The sequence below is a fragment of the Mauremys mutica genome, chromosome 2 (assembly GCF_020497125.1).
Source record: "Mauremys mutica isolate MM-2020 ecotype Southern chromosome 2, ASM2049712v1, whole genome shotgun sequence".
Lineage (NCBI taxonomy): Eukaryota > Metazoa > Chordata > Testudines > Geoemydidae > Mauremys > Mauremys mutica.
Window position 1 is genome coordinate 4,113,855 of NC_059073.1, and position 16,092 is coordinate 4,129,946.

Below are 16,092 nucleotides of genomic sequence, written 5' to 3' on the forward strand. Positions count from 1 at the left end.
ATGGACAGAGGGGTGGGGGGATGGACAGACAGATGGGTGTAGGAGATGGACAGAGGGGTTGGGGGATGGACAGACAGATGGGTGTAGGAGATGGACAGACGGGTGGGGGGATGGACAGGCAGATGGGTGTAGGAGATGGACAGATGGGGGGATAGACAGATGGGTGGGGGGATGGACAGACAGATGGGTGTAGGAGATGGACAGATGGGGGGATAGACAGACGGGTGGGGGGATGGACAGACAGAATGGGTGTAGGAGATGGACAGATGGGGGGATAGACAGACGGGTGGGGGGATGGACAGACAGAATGGGTGTAGTAGATGGACAGATGGGGGGATAGACAGACGGGTGGGGGGATGGACAGACAGATGGGTGTAGGAGATGGACAGAAGGGATGTAGGAGATGGACAGACGGGTGGGGGGATGGACAGACAGATGGGTGTAGGAGATGGACAGACGGGTGGGGGGATGGACAGACAGATGGGTGTAGGAGATGGACAGATGGGGGGATAGACAGACGGGTGGGGGGATGGACAGACAGATGGGTGTAGGAGATGGACAGACGGGTGGGGGGATGGACAGGCAGAAGGGTGTAGGAGATGGACAGACGGGTGGGGGGATGGACAGGCAGATGGGTGTAGGAGATGGACAGATGGGTGGGGGGATGGACAGACAGATGGGTGTAGGAGATGGACAGACAGGTGGGGGGATGGACAGGCAGATGGGTGTAGGAGATGGACAGATGGGGGGATAGACAGACGGGTGGGGGGATGGACAGACAGATGGGTGTAGGAGATGGACAGAAGGGTGTAGGAGATGGACAGACGGGTGGGGGGATGGACAGGCAGATGGGTGTAGGAGATGGACAGATGGGGGGATAGACAGACGGGTGGGGGAATGGACAGGCAGATGGGTGTAGGAGATGGACAGACGGGTGGGGGGATGGACAGGCAGATGGGTGTAGGAGATGGACAGATGGGGGGATAGACAGACGGGTGGGGGGATGGACAGACAGATGGGTGTAGGAGATGGACAGACGGGTGGGGGGATGGACAGGCAGAAGGGTGTAGGAGATAGACAGACGGGTGGGGGGATGGACAGGCAGATGGGTGTAGGAGATAGACAGACGGGTGGGGGGATGGACAGGCAGAAGGGTGTAGGAGATGGACAGACGGGTGGGGGGATGGACAGACAGATGGGTGTAGGAGATGGACAGAAGGGATGTAGGAGATGGACAGACGGGTGGGGGGATGGACAGGCAGATGGGTGTAGGAGATGGACAGATGGGGGGATAGACAGACAGGTGGGGGGATGGACAGACAGATGGGTGTAGGAGATGGACAGATGGGGGGATAGACAGACGGGTGGGGGGATGGACAGACAGATGGGTGTAGGAGATGGACAGATGGGTGGGAGGATGGACAGGCAGATGGGTGTAGGAGATGGACAGACGGGTGGGGGGATGGACAGGCAGATGGGTGTAGGAGATGGACAGATGGGGGGATAGACAGACGGGTGGGGGGATGGACAGACAGATGGGTGTAGGAGATGGACAGACGGGTGGGGGGATGGACAGGCAGATGGGTGTAGGAGATGGACAGATGGGGGGATAGACAGACGGGTGGGGGGATGGACAGACAGATGGATGTAGGAGATGGACAGACGGGTGGGGGGATGGACAGACAGATGAGTGTAGGAGATGGACAGATGGGGGGATAGACAGACGGGTGGGGGGATGGACAGGCAGATGGGTGTAGGAGATGGACAGAACGGGGGATAGACAGACGGGTGGGGAGATGGACAGACAGATGAGTGTAGGAGATGGACAGATGGGGGGATAGACAGACGGGTGGGGGGATGGACAGGCAGATGGGTGTAGGAGATGGACAGACGGGTGGGGGGATGGACAGACAGATGGGTGTAGGAGATGGACAGACGGGTGGGGGGATGGACAGACAGATGGGTGTAGGAGATGGACAGACGGGTCGGGGGATGGACAGGCAGATGGGTGTAGGAGATGGACAGATGGGGGGATAGACAGACGGGTGGGGGGATGGACAGACAGATGGGTGTAGGAGATGGACAGATGGGGGGATAGACAGACGGGTGGGGGGATGGACAGGCAGATGGATGAACTGTGAAATTGTTACTTTCCTTCTTGCCTCCCGCTGCTCCTGGCACGAGTGGGTGACCTGCCTTGGTTCTGTGGCGCATGGTGCTGTGGCTGGGCCAGCTGGGTTCTCAGAGGGTCACTTGCAATCACTGACAGACCCGATCTGTTTTCCAGACGGATTGGGAAGCCCCGTCTGAAGAGCTCCCTGGACGCTGCAGCAGGACACAGGGGGATCCGGTAGGTGACAGCAAAGGGCAGGGCTGGCTCCAGGCACCGGCGGAGGAAGCAGGCTAGGGGGCGGCCTTCCAGCCATGCTTGGGGTGGCACAGTCCGGGCAGCTTTTTTTTTTTTTTTTTTTTGCTTGGGGCGGCAAAAATGGCAGCGCCGGCCCTGGCAAAGGGGGAAGTGACGGGGGGCTTGCTCTCCCTGGGGAGTTGGCTCCCTTCTCAAGGGGCATGGACCCCTGCTAGCACTGCTCGGGCAGGGAGCGCGGGGGGAGGGAGGTCCCTGTGTGGGGGAGCCCTAGGTACAGGTGTGCGGGGTCTGGGAGACACACTGCTGACTAAATCGCTCTGGGCATCCCTATGAACTCTTCAGAGCCAAGCCCCTGCTCCCTGCTCAGTGCCCCCAGTGCCAGCCACTGGCTGCAGCATGCTCGGTACCAGGCTAGTGCGGGAGCAGGGCTGGGGTTCCAGACACGCTTTCCTGAGGAGGCACAACCCGTCTGCCTGGGGCGTCAGACAGCGTCACCGACCAGCGAGCCCTCCCCTCCCCGCGTGAGGTGGGCGAGCATGTCCTGCTCGGCACTGGGACGGACCTGAGACCAGCCAGAGCCACGGGGAGATCCCGTAGGGCCTGCATTCCTGGCAGCCCAGAGAGCGCCCTGCCCCCTGGGCTGGTGCCTCGTCTCTTGCTCTGGATTTGACCAGAAAGTCCGTCCTGACCTGAAGAACCACCCCAGGGCAAGCTCTGTTCAAACCCACCTGCTCCCACCCAACTGACAAACTGGTGTTTTCTGTTGGGAAACCGTTGTGTGGAACAGTCCTCGCCCGGCTCTGCACGAGGCCTGGAGATGTCCCTCCTCATCCGGCCCGAGAGCTGAGACCCGGCCCGGCGTGTCACCACTCGGCCCTGTGGCTGCACGGGTGCTCCCGGGCCGCAGCGGGAGGCAGTGACAGCACTGGAGCCAAAGTTCAGGAGTTCCCGTTTCCCCCAGCTGTGGTCAGACAACTAGACAGCACCTGCCTGCGTGTGGCTCTGGGGACAAGGGGAAGGATGTGCTGGGGGCTGAGAAGGGAACTGGGAGAGCGCAGCTGCAGCCCTGTCTCTGCCGCTGACTTGCCATGTGACCCTTGGCAAGTCACCATCCCACCCTGTGCCTCAGTTTCCCCTCTGTCAAATGGGGAACATGTCACGGGCTGGAGGGTTAACTCACAGCGTACTGCAGTATCACTGCTGGCCCTTCTCTGGCATGACAGGCTTCGGATACCACACGGGGTCCCAGGCCTGGCCCATCCTTCTCCCAGGGGCCCTCACTGGAGGCTCTGGCTCCCTGTAGGGTTGTGCTAGCTTCTCCCTGTGCAACAGGCAGTGGGGGCGGGGGGCGGGCAGAGGCACCTCCTGCCGCAGGGGCTCAGAGGCAGAGCAGAGGAAGGTGCTTGCTAGGGTGGCTCAGATGCGACTTCCTCTGGGGGTGGAGGCTCCGTTCTGCCAGTTTCCTTCCTGCCCTGCTGTTAGCCCACAATGCTGCAAAGCATCAGGCTGCACCAGGGGGCCGAATCTGGGTGCAGCTGGGCCCAGCTGCTGGCAAAGGGGGACACGGCCCCCCTCCACTCACCCCCGGCCCCTTCCGTCCACCTGCCTCCTCCCCTCGTGCTCCCACGGGCAGCCCCAGAACCCTGGGCCAAGGAGGCGAGGGCGTCACTGCCTGTGCTGCATGGGGCTGGACATGGGGGTAGCTGGGGGATGAGTGGGGGGCACCCAGAGTCCCTGGCAGGGGGAGGTTGCAGGGAGTCCCTGGACTGGGGGTACCTGGGGAGCTCGTGCGGGACGCTGGGCTGGGCTGCGAGGAGCCCTGGGGGCGCAGAAGGAGCGCAGTGAGCGATCCCCCCACGCACAGAAACCTTCATTGCAAAGTACCGTGCACCCCACCCCCAAGGGCCAGGGCGTGACCCCAGCCGGCGGGCCGCCCTCTCCCCACACTGACACCCTCACGCCCCAGAGCGCTGCAGCATCGCCTGTCCGGGGGGTCTGCGGCTGGGGAAGGCAGGAGTCCCGTCCCCCCGTCCCCCCCCCCGGGGCAAGCAGAGGCCAGGTACAGTTGGGTGGTTTCACTTCCACCATGACCTTCGTTCCCCTGCAGCGCGGCTCCGGCCCTGGGCATTTCCCGGGTCTGGACAGCAAAGCCAGGGAGGGGAGGGGGCCAGGAGCTGGGGGGCAGGGGCTGGGGAAGGGAGGGGGCCAGGAGCGGGGAAGGGTGGGCCTGCTGGGGAGGGGGCTGGTGGGGGCTGGGGAGGGGGGCTGTGGGGGCCAGGGGCTGAGGAGAGGGATCTGCTGGGGGGCAGGGCTGGCGAGGGGGATGGGTCAGGGGCTGGGGAGGGGGATCTCCTGGGGGCCAGAGGCAGGGAAGGGGGCTGGAGAGGAGGATGTGCTGGGGGGCAGGGGCGGGGGAGGGGGCAGCCACTGGCCTGCACCCGCCGGGGCGCCCGGCCCGCTGCTCCTCTCCTGGGGGCTAACCGGCCTGGGGGCAGTGGCTGTGGGGAGGCGTGTGGGACCCGCCGGGCTGCTGAGGGAAATGCCCCCCCCCCAGTGTAAAGGGCCGGAGGGCCCCGGGGCCGCCTGCTGGGCGGGAACCAGCGCCTCGGGCCAGGCTTTAAGCACCTGCCGGGAGGCGGCCCCAGCATCGCCCCCCCCCCCGCCCCGCCCCGCAGGGACCCCCAGGCAGGGGCCCAGCTGAGAGCAGGGGCTCGGCACGGCGCTCCTGGGCGCTCATCCCGGCTCTGCGCAGGCTCGCTGAGTCCATCCGCCACCCCCTGCCTCAGTTTCCCCACCTGGGCAACGCCGCGCCCCGCGCCGGGGCGGGTTCCTGAGCCCTGCGGCTGCCCCTGCCGACCTCGGGGCCGCGCCCCCCCCCAGTCCTGCCCCCCCGGGCTGCTCCCGAGTCCCGGCCCAAGTCCAGCGTGGCAGGCGAGTGTGACTGCGGGGTAAGAGCCAGCCCTGGCCAGGGGCTTGTCGGGGGGGGGGCTCAGACCCAGCGCCCCGGGGAGCGGGGCCCGGACGGGACCTCCCGGGTCCCCCCCCCCTGGGCTGCGGCTCCTTTAAGCGCTCGGGGCGGGGGCCCCGGCCAGGTAGGGGCGGCTGCTTTCGCTTTCAGCCCGGCCCCGCAGCGGCTCCGGCCGCTCTCGGTGAGGGGGGGCTCCGGGGCGGGGCCGGTAGCTGCCCGGGGGGGCTCTCGGACCGGCCAGGTGGCTGCTGCTGACGGCAGCCAATGGGGAATCGCCAGGTCAGTGCCCAGGGCACCGGTACCAGGACGGGGGAAGGACACCCCAAGGTCACACGGCGCTGGGGGTGGAGCTGGCAATGGAACCCGGGCGTCCGGCCCCCCCCCCCACCCCTAACCACTAGACCCTACTCCCTTCCCAGGGCTGGAGAGAGAACCCAGGAGCCCTGGCTTCCAGCCCCCCAACTCTAACCACTAGACCCTACTCCCTTCCCAGGGCTGGAGAGAGAACCCAGGAGTCCTGGCTCCCAGCCCCCAACACTAACCACTAGACCCTACTCCCTTCCCAGGGCTGGAGAGAGAACCGAGGAGTCCTGGCTCCCAGCCCCCAACTCTAATCACTAGACCCCACTCCCCTCCCAGGGCGGGAGAGAGAACCCAGGAGCCCTGGCTTCCAAGCCCCCCCACTCTAACCACTAGACCCACTCCCCTCCTAGGGCTGGAGAGAGAACCCAGGAGTCCTGGCTTCCAAGCCCCCCCACTCTAACCACTAGACCCCATTCCCCTCCTAGGGCTGGAGAGAGAACCCAGGAGCTCTGGCTTCCAAGCCCCCCACTCTAACCACTAGACCCCACTCCCCTCCCAGGGCTGGAGAGAGAACCCAGGAGCCCTGGCTCCCAGCCCCCAACTCTAACCACTAGACCCCACTCCCCTCCCAGGGGTGGAGAGAGAACTCAGGAGTCCTGGCTTCCAAGCCCCCGCCCCCACTCTAACCACTAGACCCCACTCCCCTCCCAGGGCTGGAGAGAGAACCCAGGAGCCCTGGCTCCCAGCCCCCAACTCTAACCACTAGACCCCACTCCCCTCCCAGGGCTGGAGAGAGAACCCAGGAGCCCTGGCTTCCAAGCCCCCCCCCCCATTCTAACCACTAGACCCCACTCCCCTCCCAGGGCTGGAGAGAGAACCCAGGAGCCCTGGCTCCCAGCCCCCAACTCTAACCACTAGACCCCACTCCCCTCCCAGGGCTGGAGAGAGAACCCAGGAGCCCTGGCTTCCAAGCCCCCCACTCTAACCACTAGACCCCACTCCCCTCCCAGGGCTGGAGAGAGAACCCAGGAGCCCTGGCTTCCAAGCCCCCCAACTCTAACCACTAGACCCCACTCCCCTCCCAGGGCTGGAGAGAGAACCCAGGAGCCCTGGCTTCCAAGCCCCCCACTCTAACCACTAGACCCCACTCCCTTCCCAGGGCTGGAGAGAGAACCCAGGAGCCCTGGCTTCCAAGCCCCCCCCCCCCCATTCTAACCACTAGACCCCACTCCCCTCCCAGGGCTGGAGAGAGAACCCAGGAGCCCTGGCTCCCAGCCCCCAACTCTAACCACTAGACCCCACTCCCCTCCCAGGGCTGGAGAGAGAACCCAGGAGTCCTGGCTCCCAGCCCCCAACTCTAACCACTAGACCCCACTCCCTTCCCAGGGCTGGAGAGAGAACCCAGGAGTCCTGGCTCCCAGCCCCCAACTCTAACCACTAGACCTCACTCCCCTCCCAGAGCTGGAGAGAGAACCCAGGAGTCCTGGCTCCTAGCCTCTGACTCTAACCACTAGACCCACTCCCCTCCCAGGGCTGGAGAGAGAACCCAGGAGTCCTGGCTTCCAGCCCCCCAACTCTAACCACTAGACCCCACTCCCCTCCCAGGGCTGGAAAGAGAACTCAGGAGTCCTGGCTTCCAGCCCCCCAACTCTAACCACTAGACCCCACTCCCCTCCCAGGGCTGGAGAGAGAACCCAGGAGTCCTGGCTTCCAGCCCCCCAACTCTAACCACTAGACCCCACTCCCCTCCCAGGGCTGGAGAGAGAACCCAGGAGTCCTGGCTCCCAGCCCCCCACTCTAACCACTAGACCCCACTTCCCTCCCAGGGCTGGAGAGAGAACCCAGGAGTCCTGGCTTCCAAGCCCCCCCCCACTCTAACCACTAGACCCCACTCCCCTCCCAGGGCTGGAGAGAGAACCCAGGAGCCCTGGCTTCCAAGCCCCCCCCACTCTAACCACTAGACCCACTCCCCTCCTAGGGCTGGAGAGAGAACCCAGGAGTCCTGGCTTCCAAGCCCCCCCACTCTAACCACTAGACCCCATTCCCCTCCTAGGGCTGGAGAGAGAACCCAGGAGCTCTGGCTTCCAAGCCCCCCACTCTAACCACTAGACCCCACTCCCCTCCCAGGGCTGGAGAGAGAACCCAGGAGCCCTGGCTCCCAGCCCCCAACTCTAACCACTAGACCCCACTCCCCTCCCAGGGGTGGAGAGAGAACCCAGGAGTCCTGGCTTCCAAGCCCCCCCCCCACTCTAACCACTAGACCCCACTCCCCTCCCAGGGCTGGAGAGAGAACCCAGGAGTCCTGGCTCCCAGCCCCCAACTCTAACCACTAGACCCCACTCCCCTCCCAGGGCTGGAGAGAGAACCCAGGAGCCCTGGCTTCCAAGCCCCCCCCCCACTCTAACCACTAGACCCCACTCCCCTCCCAGGGCTGGAGAGAGAACCCAGGAGCCCTGGCTTCCAAGCCCCCCCCCCATTCTAACCACTAGACCCCACTCCCCTCCCAGGGCTGGAGAGAGAACCCAGGAGCCCTGGCTCCCAGCCCCCAACTCTAACCACTAGACCCCACTCCCCTCCCAGGGCTGGAGAGAGAACCCAGGAGCCCTGGCTTCCAAGCCCCCCACTCTAACCACTAGACCCCACTCCCCTCCCAGGGCTGGAGAGAGAACCCAGGAGCCCTGGCTTCCAAGCCCCCCCACTCTAACCACTAGACCCCACTCCCCTCCCAGGGCTGGAGAGAGAACCCAGGAGCCCTGGCTTCCAAGCCCCCAACTCTAACCACTAGACCCCACTCCCCTCCCAGGGCTGGAGAGAGAACCCAGGAGCCCTGGCTTCCAAGCCCCCCCCCATTCTAACCACTAGACCCCACTCCCCTCCCAGGCCTGGAGAGAGAACCCAGGAGCCCTGGCTCCCAGCCCCCAACTCTAACCACTAGACCCCACTCCCCTCCCAGGGCTGGAGAGAGAACCCAGGAGCCCTGGCTTCCAAGCCCTCCCACTCTAACCACTAGACCCCACTCCCCTCCCAGGGCTGGAGAGAGAACCCAGGAGTCCTGGCTCCCAGCCCCCAACTCTAACCACTAGACCCCACTCCCCTCCCAGGGCTGGAGAGAGAATCCAGGAGTCCTGGCTCCCAGCCCCCAACTCTAACCACTAGACCCCACTCCCCTCCCAGGGCTGGAGAGAGAACCCAGGAGTCCTGGCTCCTAGCCTCTGACTCTAACCACTAGACCCACTCCCCTCCCAGGGCTGGAGAGAGAACCCAGGAGTCCTGGCTTCCAAGCCCCCCCCACTCTAACCACTAGACCCCACTTCCCTCCCAGGACTGGAGAGAGAACCCAAGAGTCCTGGCTTCCAAGCCCCCCCACTCTAACCACTAGACCCCACTCCCCTCCCAGGGCTGGAGAGAGAACCCAGGAGTCCTGGCTCCCAGCCCCCAACTCTAACCACTAGACCCCACTCCCCTCCCAGGGCTGGAGAGAGAACCCAGGAGTCCTGGCTCCCAGCCCCCAACTCTAACCACTAGACCTCACTCCCCTCCCAGGGCTGGAGAGAGAACCCAGGAGTCCTGGCTCCTAGCCTCTGACTCTAACCACTAGACCCACTCCCCTCCCAGGGCTGGAGAGAGAACCCAGGAGTCCTGGCTTCCAGCCCCCCAACTCTAACCACTAGACCCCACTCCCCTCCCAGGGCTGGAAAGAGAACCCAGGAGTCCTGGCTTCCAGCCCCCCAACTCTAACCACTAGACCCCACTCCCCTCCCAGGGCTGGAGAGAGAACCCAGGAGTCCTGGCTTCCAGCCCCCCAACTCTAACCACTAGACCCCACTCCCCTCCCAGGGCTGGAGAGAGAACCCAGGAGTCCTGGCTCCCAGCCCCCCACTCTAACCACTAGACCCCACTTCCCTCCCAGGGCTGGAGAGAGAACCCAGGAGTCCTGGCTTCCAAGCCCCCCCCCCACTCTAACCACTAGACCCCACTCCCCTCCCAGGGCTGGAGAGAGAACCCAGGAGCCCTGGCTTCCAAGCCCCCCCACTCTAACCACTAGACCCACTCCCCTCCTAGGGCTGGAGAGAGAACCCAGGAGTCCTGGCTTCCAAGCCCCCCCACTCTAACCACTAGACCCCATTCCCCTCCTAGGGCTGGAGAGAGAACCCAGGAGCTCTGGCTTCCAAGCCCCCCACTCTAACCACTAGACCCCACTCCCCTCCCAGGGCTGGAGAGAGAACCCAGGAGCCCTGGCTCCCAGCCCCCAACTCTAACCACTAGACCCCACTCCCCTCCCAGGGGTGGAGAGAGAACCCAGGAGTCCTGGCTTCCAAGCCCCCCCCCCCACACTCTAACCACTAGACCCCACTCCCCTCCCAGGGCTGGAGAGAGAACCCAGGAGTCCTGGCTCCCAGCCCCCAACTCTAACCACTAGACCCCACTCCCCTCCCAGGGCTGGAGAGAGAACCCAGGAGCCCTGGCTTCCAAGCCCCCAACTCTAACCACTAGACCCCACTCCCCTCCCAGGGCTGGAGAGAGAACCCAGGAGCCCTGGCTTCCAAGCCCCCCCCCCACTCTAACCACTAGACCCCACTCCCCTCCCAGGGCTGGAGAGAGAACCCAGGAGCCCTGGCTTCCAAGCCCCCCTCCCATTCTAACCACTAGACCCCACTCCCCTTCCAGGGCTGGAGAGAGAACCCAGGAGCCCTGGCTCCCAGCCCCCAACTCTAACCACTAGACCCCACTCCCCTCCCAGGGCTGGAGAGAGAACCCAGGAGTCCTGGCTTCCAAGCCCCCCCACTCTAACCACTAGACCCCACTCCCCTCCCAGGGCTGGAGAGAGAACCCAGGAGCCCTGGCTTCCAAGCCCCCCCACTCTAACCACTAGACCCCACTCCCCTCCCAGGGCTGGAGAGAGAGCCCAGGAGTCCTGGCTCCCAGTCCCCCACTCTAACCACTAGACCCCACTCCCCTCCCAGGGCTGGAGAGAGAACCCAGGAGCCCTGGCTCCCAGCCCCCAACTCTAACCACTAGACCCCACTCCCCTCCCAGGGCTGGAGAGAGAACCCAGGAGTCCTGGCTCCCAGCCCCCAACTCTAACCACTAGACCCCACTCCCCTCCCAGGGCTGGAGAGAGAATCCAGGAGTCCTGGCTCCCAGCCCCCAACTCTAACCACTAGACCCCACTCCCCTCCCAGGGCTGGAGAGAGAACCCAGGAGTCCTGGCTCCTAGCCTCTGACTCTAACCACTAGACCCACTCCCCTCCCAGGGCTGGAGAGAGAACCCAGGAGTCCTGGCTTCCAAGCCCCCCCCCCCCCACTCTAACCACTAGACCCCACTTCCCTCCCAGGACTGGAGAGAGAACCCAAGAGTCCTGGCTTCCAAGCCCCCCCACTCTAACCACTAGACCCCACTCCCCTCCCAGGGCTGGAGAGAGAACCCAGGAGTCCTGGCTCCCAGCCCCCAACTCTAACCACTAGACCCCACTCCCCTCCCAGGGCTGGAGAGAGAACCCAGGAGTCCTGGCTCCCAGCCCCCAACTCTAACCACTAGACCTCACTCCCCTCCCAGGGCTGGAGAGAGAACCCAGGAGTCCTGGCTCCTAGCCTCTGACTCTAACCACTAGACCCACTCCCCTCCCAGGGCTGGAGAGAGAACCCAGGAGTCCTGGCTTCCAGCCCCCCAACTCTAACCACTAGACCCCACTCCCCTCCCAGGGCTGGAAAGAGAACCCAGGAGTCCTGGCTTCCAGCCCCCCAACTCTAACCACTAGACCCCACTCCCCTCCCAGGGCTGGAGAGAGAACCCAGGAGTCCTGGCTTCCAGCCCCCCAACTCTAACCACTAGACCCCACTCCCCTCCCAGGGCTGGAGAGAGAACCCAGGAGTCCTGGCTCCCAGCCCCCCACTCTAACCACTAGACCCCACTTCCCTCCCAGGGCTGGAGAGAGAACCCAGGAGTCCTGGCTTCCAAGCCCCCCCCCACTCTAACCACTAGACCCCACTCCCCTCCCAGGGCTGGAGAGAGAACCCAGGAGCCCTGGCTTCCAAGCCCCCCACTCTAACCACTAGACCCACTCCCCTCCTAGGGCTGGAGAGAGAACCCAGGAGTCCTGGCTTCCAAGCCCCCCCACTCTAACCACTAGACCCCATTCCCCTCCTAGGGCTGGAGAGAGAACCCAGGAGCTCTGGCTTCCAAGCCCCCCACTCTAACCACTAGACCCCACTCCCCTCCCAGGGCTGGAGAGAGAACCCAGGAGCCCTGGCTCCCAGCCCCCAACTCTAACCACTAGACCCCACTCCCCTCCCAGGGGTGGAGAGAGAACCCAGGAGTCCTGGCTTCCAAGCCCCCCCCCCACACTCTAACCACTAGACCCCACTCCCCTCCCAGGGCTGGAGAGAGAACCCAGGAGTCCTGGCTCCCAGCCCCCAACTCTAACCACTAGACCCCACTCCCCTCCCAGGGCTGGAGAGAGAACCCAGGAGCCCTGGCTTCCAAGCCCCCCACTCTAACCACTAGACCCCACTCCCCTCCCAGGGCTGGAGAGAGAACCCAGGAGCCCTGGCTTCCAAGCCCCCCTCCCATTCTAACCACTAGACCCCACTCCCCTTCCAGGGCTGGAGAGAGAACCCAGGAGCCCTGGCTCCCAGCCCCCAACTCTAACCACTAGACCCCACTCCCCTCCCAGGGCTGGAGAGAGAACCCAGGAGTCCTGGCTTCCAAGCCCCCCCACTCTAACCACTAGACCCCACTCCCCTCCCAGGGCTGGAGAGAGAACCCAGGAGCCCTGGCTTCCAAGCCCCCCCACTCTAACCACTAGACCCCACTCCCCTCCCAGGGCTGGAGAGAGAGCCCAGGAGTCCTGGCTCCCAGTCCCCCACTCTAACCACTAGACCCCACTCCCCTCCCAGGGCTGGAGAGAGAACCCAGGAGCCCTGGCTCCCAGCCCCCAACTCTAACCACTAGACCCCACTCCCCTCCCAGGGCTGGAGAGAGAGCCCAGGAGTCCTGGCTCCCAGTCCCCAACTCTAACCACTAGACCCCACTCCCCTCCCAGGGCTGGAGAGAGAGCCCAGGAGTCCTGGCTCCCAGTCCCCCACTCTAACCACTAGACCCCACTCCCCTCCCAGGGCTGGAGAGAGAACCCAGGAGCCCTGGCTTCCAAGCCCCCCCACTCTAACCACTAGACCCCACTCCCCTCCCAGGGCTGGAGAGAGAACCCAGGAGTCCTGGCTTCCAAGCCCCCCCCACTCTAACCACTAGACCCCACTCCCCTCCCAGGGCTGGAGAGAGAACCCAGGAGCCCTGGCTCCCAGCTCTGGGCTCGTTGCTGCCTGCCTGATGCCTGCGACTCGCTGGCCCCCTGAAATGACAATGTGGAGGGGCAGCTACTGAGTCCCGCTGCCAGGGACCGGTTCCGTGGGTCTCCCCCCCCCCCCCCCCCGTGTTGCTGGCGGGTGGCTCAGGCAGCAGGGTGAGCAGGTGAGGGTGATGGAGCAGGGCCGGGGGTAGGCAAGGGGTGGGGGGAAGGAAGCCAGGCTGGCAGGAGAGCCCAGGTAAGGGTGATAGGGCAGGGGCATGGGTGAGGGAGACACAAGCCGTCCCTGTGGCCAGACAGGCGGGTGCCCTGGGGTAACACTGACACCCTGCTCGTCAGTGGGGGGATCGAACGGGGGCCCCTGGAGCTTAGTGCATGAGCTAAAAGCCCCCTGGCTCGTAGCTCGGGCTGCAGAGGAGACTCATTCATCTCTCTGTGTGGGCTCGGTGCCACTCGATGGTGGGGGGGGGGGTTACCCTGGCACTCATCAGGGAGCCTGGCACACGCAGCAGGTAACGTTCCTCTGGGTCTGGGTCCTGGTCCCCGCCAGTCCCTCCCCGTGGCCTGTCCACAGGCTCCATCCAGGGAGGGGGTCGTCCCGAGCCCCGTCCGCAGGCTCCGTCCAGGGGTGGGGGTGTCTTGGGCCACATCTGTGGGCTCTGTCCTGGCTGCACTGAGCCTCGGGCCGCGTTTGCTGTCGCTGAGGCCCTGCACTGCCACCCTCTGCTCCTGGGGGAGCCGCCGCAAACCCCTGTTCAGAGGAGCCTCCGGCCGGCCGGTCTGTGAACCCACCAGGGGGTGTTTGGGGTCATCAGCCCGCCCAGCCTGGCAGGGCCCGCCCCAGGCAACCAGCAGGGGCAGATGCCAATGTCAAACCACTCACCCAGGGGCATGGGGCTGAGCCCACCATGCACCACCTGCCCCCGGTGATGCCCGGCACCCGCCAGGCAGCGCTGACTTCAGCCCGTTCTCTCCCTGCAGCACCTCCCGGACGCGACGTGCTGTGCACGAGGCTCGCCGGTCACTCAGCTGCTCCTCCCAGCCCTGCAGGACCCCGGGGCGTGGCGTGGCGAGGTCTGACCGGAGCCCCCGGGAAGCAGGTGGAGCAGGAACGCCCGGGCTCCCCCGCCCCTGGTGCCGTGCAGCATGGTCCTGCGGGAGTCTCCGTTCCCGAACCGGCTCCTGAGCGGCCTGTACAGCCTGGGCCAGTCCCTGCTGTTCCCCAGCTACTGGGCCACCGACTGCCTCCTCGACCTCAGGGAGACCACGGCGGAGCGGCAGCAGCGTCGGTGCTGCCCGCTGCGGGCACTGGTCACCGGCCCCTTGCTGCTGCTGCTCCTCATCCTCTCCATGCCTGGCGCCCTCCTGGGCCTGCTGCTGTGGCTCCCCCTGCAGGCTGCCCGCAGGCCCTTCGCCTACAAACACAACATGCTCTCGCGCCACCCGGAGGTGTGGGAGCTGCCGGGCAAAAGCAAGGCCTTCGGCTTCGTCAGCGCCAACGTCTGCCTCCTGCCCAACGGCCTGGCCAAGTTCAGCAACCTGGGGCAGATGAAGCAGCGGGTGGCCCGCATCGGCCAGCGCCTCACGCAGGGGGAGGCCGGCGCCAGCTTCGCCAGCCCCAGGAGCAGCCAGTTCCTGCTGCCCTCCAAGTATGGGGCCACCGCGGCCAGCCCACCGCGGCCAGAGAGCCACGCCCGCCGCCCTGGCGCCAGCGTGGTGATTGAGGTCCCCGACGGGGAGGGAGCGGCTGGGCCCGGGGAGATCTCGGTGCCCTTCCCGCCGGACGTGGACTTCCTGTGCCTGCAGGAGGTGTTTGACCAGAGGGCGGGCGCCCGCCTGTGCCAGCTGCTGAGCCCCTTCTACGAGCACATCGTGTACGACGTGGGCGCCTACGGGCTGCAGGGCTGTCGTACTCTCAAGGTGTTCGGCAGCGGGCTCTTCCTGGCCAGCCGCTACCCCGTGCTGGCCGCCCAGTACCGCTGCTACCCCGAGTGCTCCGGCGAGGACGCGCTGTCTGCCAAGGGGCTGCTGTCCGTGCAGGTCAGGGGCTGCTCCAGCTGCGGGGGGCCCAGGGCCAGCTGCCCCCCAAGCAGCAGCTGCCTGCGTCTGCCCCAAATCCCAGGATCCCCAGACAGTGGGTGGCGGGAGCAGGGCCCCCCGATGCTCTTGTTCAGCCTGTGGGGGGGACGCCCCTTGGGCAGTGCCTGCGGCCGGAGCTTGACGGCTCCGGGAGCCCTGGCTGGGGGAGTGGGTGTCTGCAGCCCAGCAGGGACAGGGCCTGGCGGGGAGCAGGCGCTTCGGGAACGGCCCTGCCAGGAGAGCAGCGAGAGCCTTGGCAGCGGGGCTGGGAGCCAGCAGGCTGGCTGGGGGCTCAGCCTCTGACAACGGGCCCCTGACCCCGCTGCCGCCCCGGCCACTCGCTCCCCCTTAGCCAGGCCTGGAAACGCCTGCCCCAGCGTGGGATGGAAACTGCTCTGTGTGCCCAGGGCTTTGCCTCCTCCCAGCGCTGGGAACAGTCACCCAGGGAGTGTCGCCCAGCCCTGCAGCAGCCTCCCGGGGGCAGCCTGGGGCTCGCAGGGCTCGTGCGACCGCTCACAACCGGCCACGTGGACATGGCTGGGGCTGGGGCTGGGGCCCTGATCCCGGGGGGCGTGGCTGGGGCTGGAGCTTGGGCCCTGACCCCGGGGGGACGCGGCCGGGGCTGGGGCTTGGGACCTGACCCCGGGGGGACGTGGCCGGGGCCGGGGTTCTGACCCCGTGGGGATGGGGCCGGGGCTCTGACCCCGTGGGGATGTGGCCGGGGCTGGGGCTCGGGCTCTGACCCCGGGGGGACGTGGCCGGGGCTGGGGCTCGGGCTCTGACCCCGGGGGGACGTGGCCGGGGCTGGAGCTCGGGCTCTGAACCCAGGGGGACGTGGCCGGGGCTGGGGCTCTGACCCCGTGGGGACGTGGCCGGGGCTGGGGCTCTGACCCCGTGGGGACGTGGCTGGGGCTGGGGCTCTGACCCTGTGGGGACGTGGCTGGGGCTGGGGCTCTGACCCCGTGGGGACGTGGCCGGGGCTCTGACCCCGTGGGGACGTGGCCGGGGCTGGGGCTCTGACCCCGTGGGGACGTGGCCGGGGCTGGGGCTCTGACCCTGGGGGGACGTGG

The 16,092-nt window shown here is 66.0% G+C and overlaps 1 protein-coding gene across 4 annotated transcripts in view; it reads left to right on the forward strand.

The window, feature by feature from the left end:
• LOC123364833 (sphingomyelin phosphodiesterase 5-like) overlaps positions 1-16,092 on the forward strand; it is a 49,494-nt gene that overhangs the window by 23,970 nt on the left and 9,432 nt on the right. For 3 of the 4 annotated variants that reach the window (XM_045007281.1, XM_045007282.1, XM_045007280.1), the window contains 2 exons: positions 2,288-2,350; positions 13,925-14,983. In XM_045007281.1, the coding sequence (XP_044863216.1) occupies positions 14,090-14,983 (894 nt within the window). In that variant the 5' untranslated portion in view covers positions 2,288-2,350; positions 13,925-14,089. Of the gene's footprint in view, positions 1-2,287; positions 2,351-3,873; positions 4,428-13,924; positions 14,984-16,092 lie in introns of those variants that run through there. The other variant, XM_045007283.1, reaches the window with a different exon arrangement.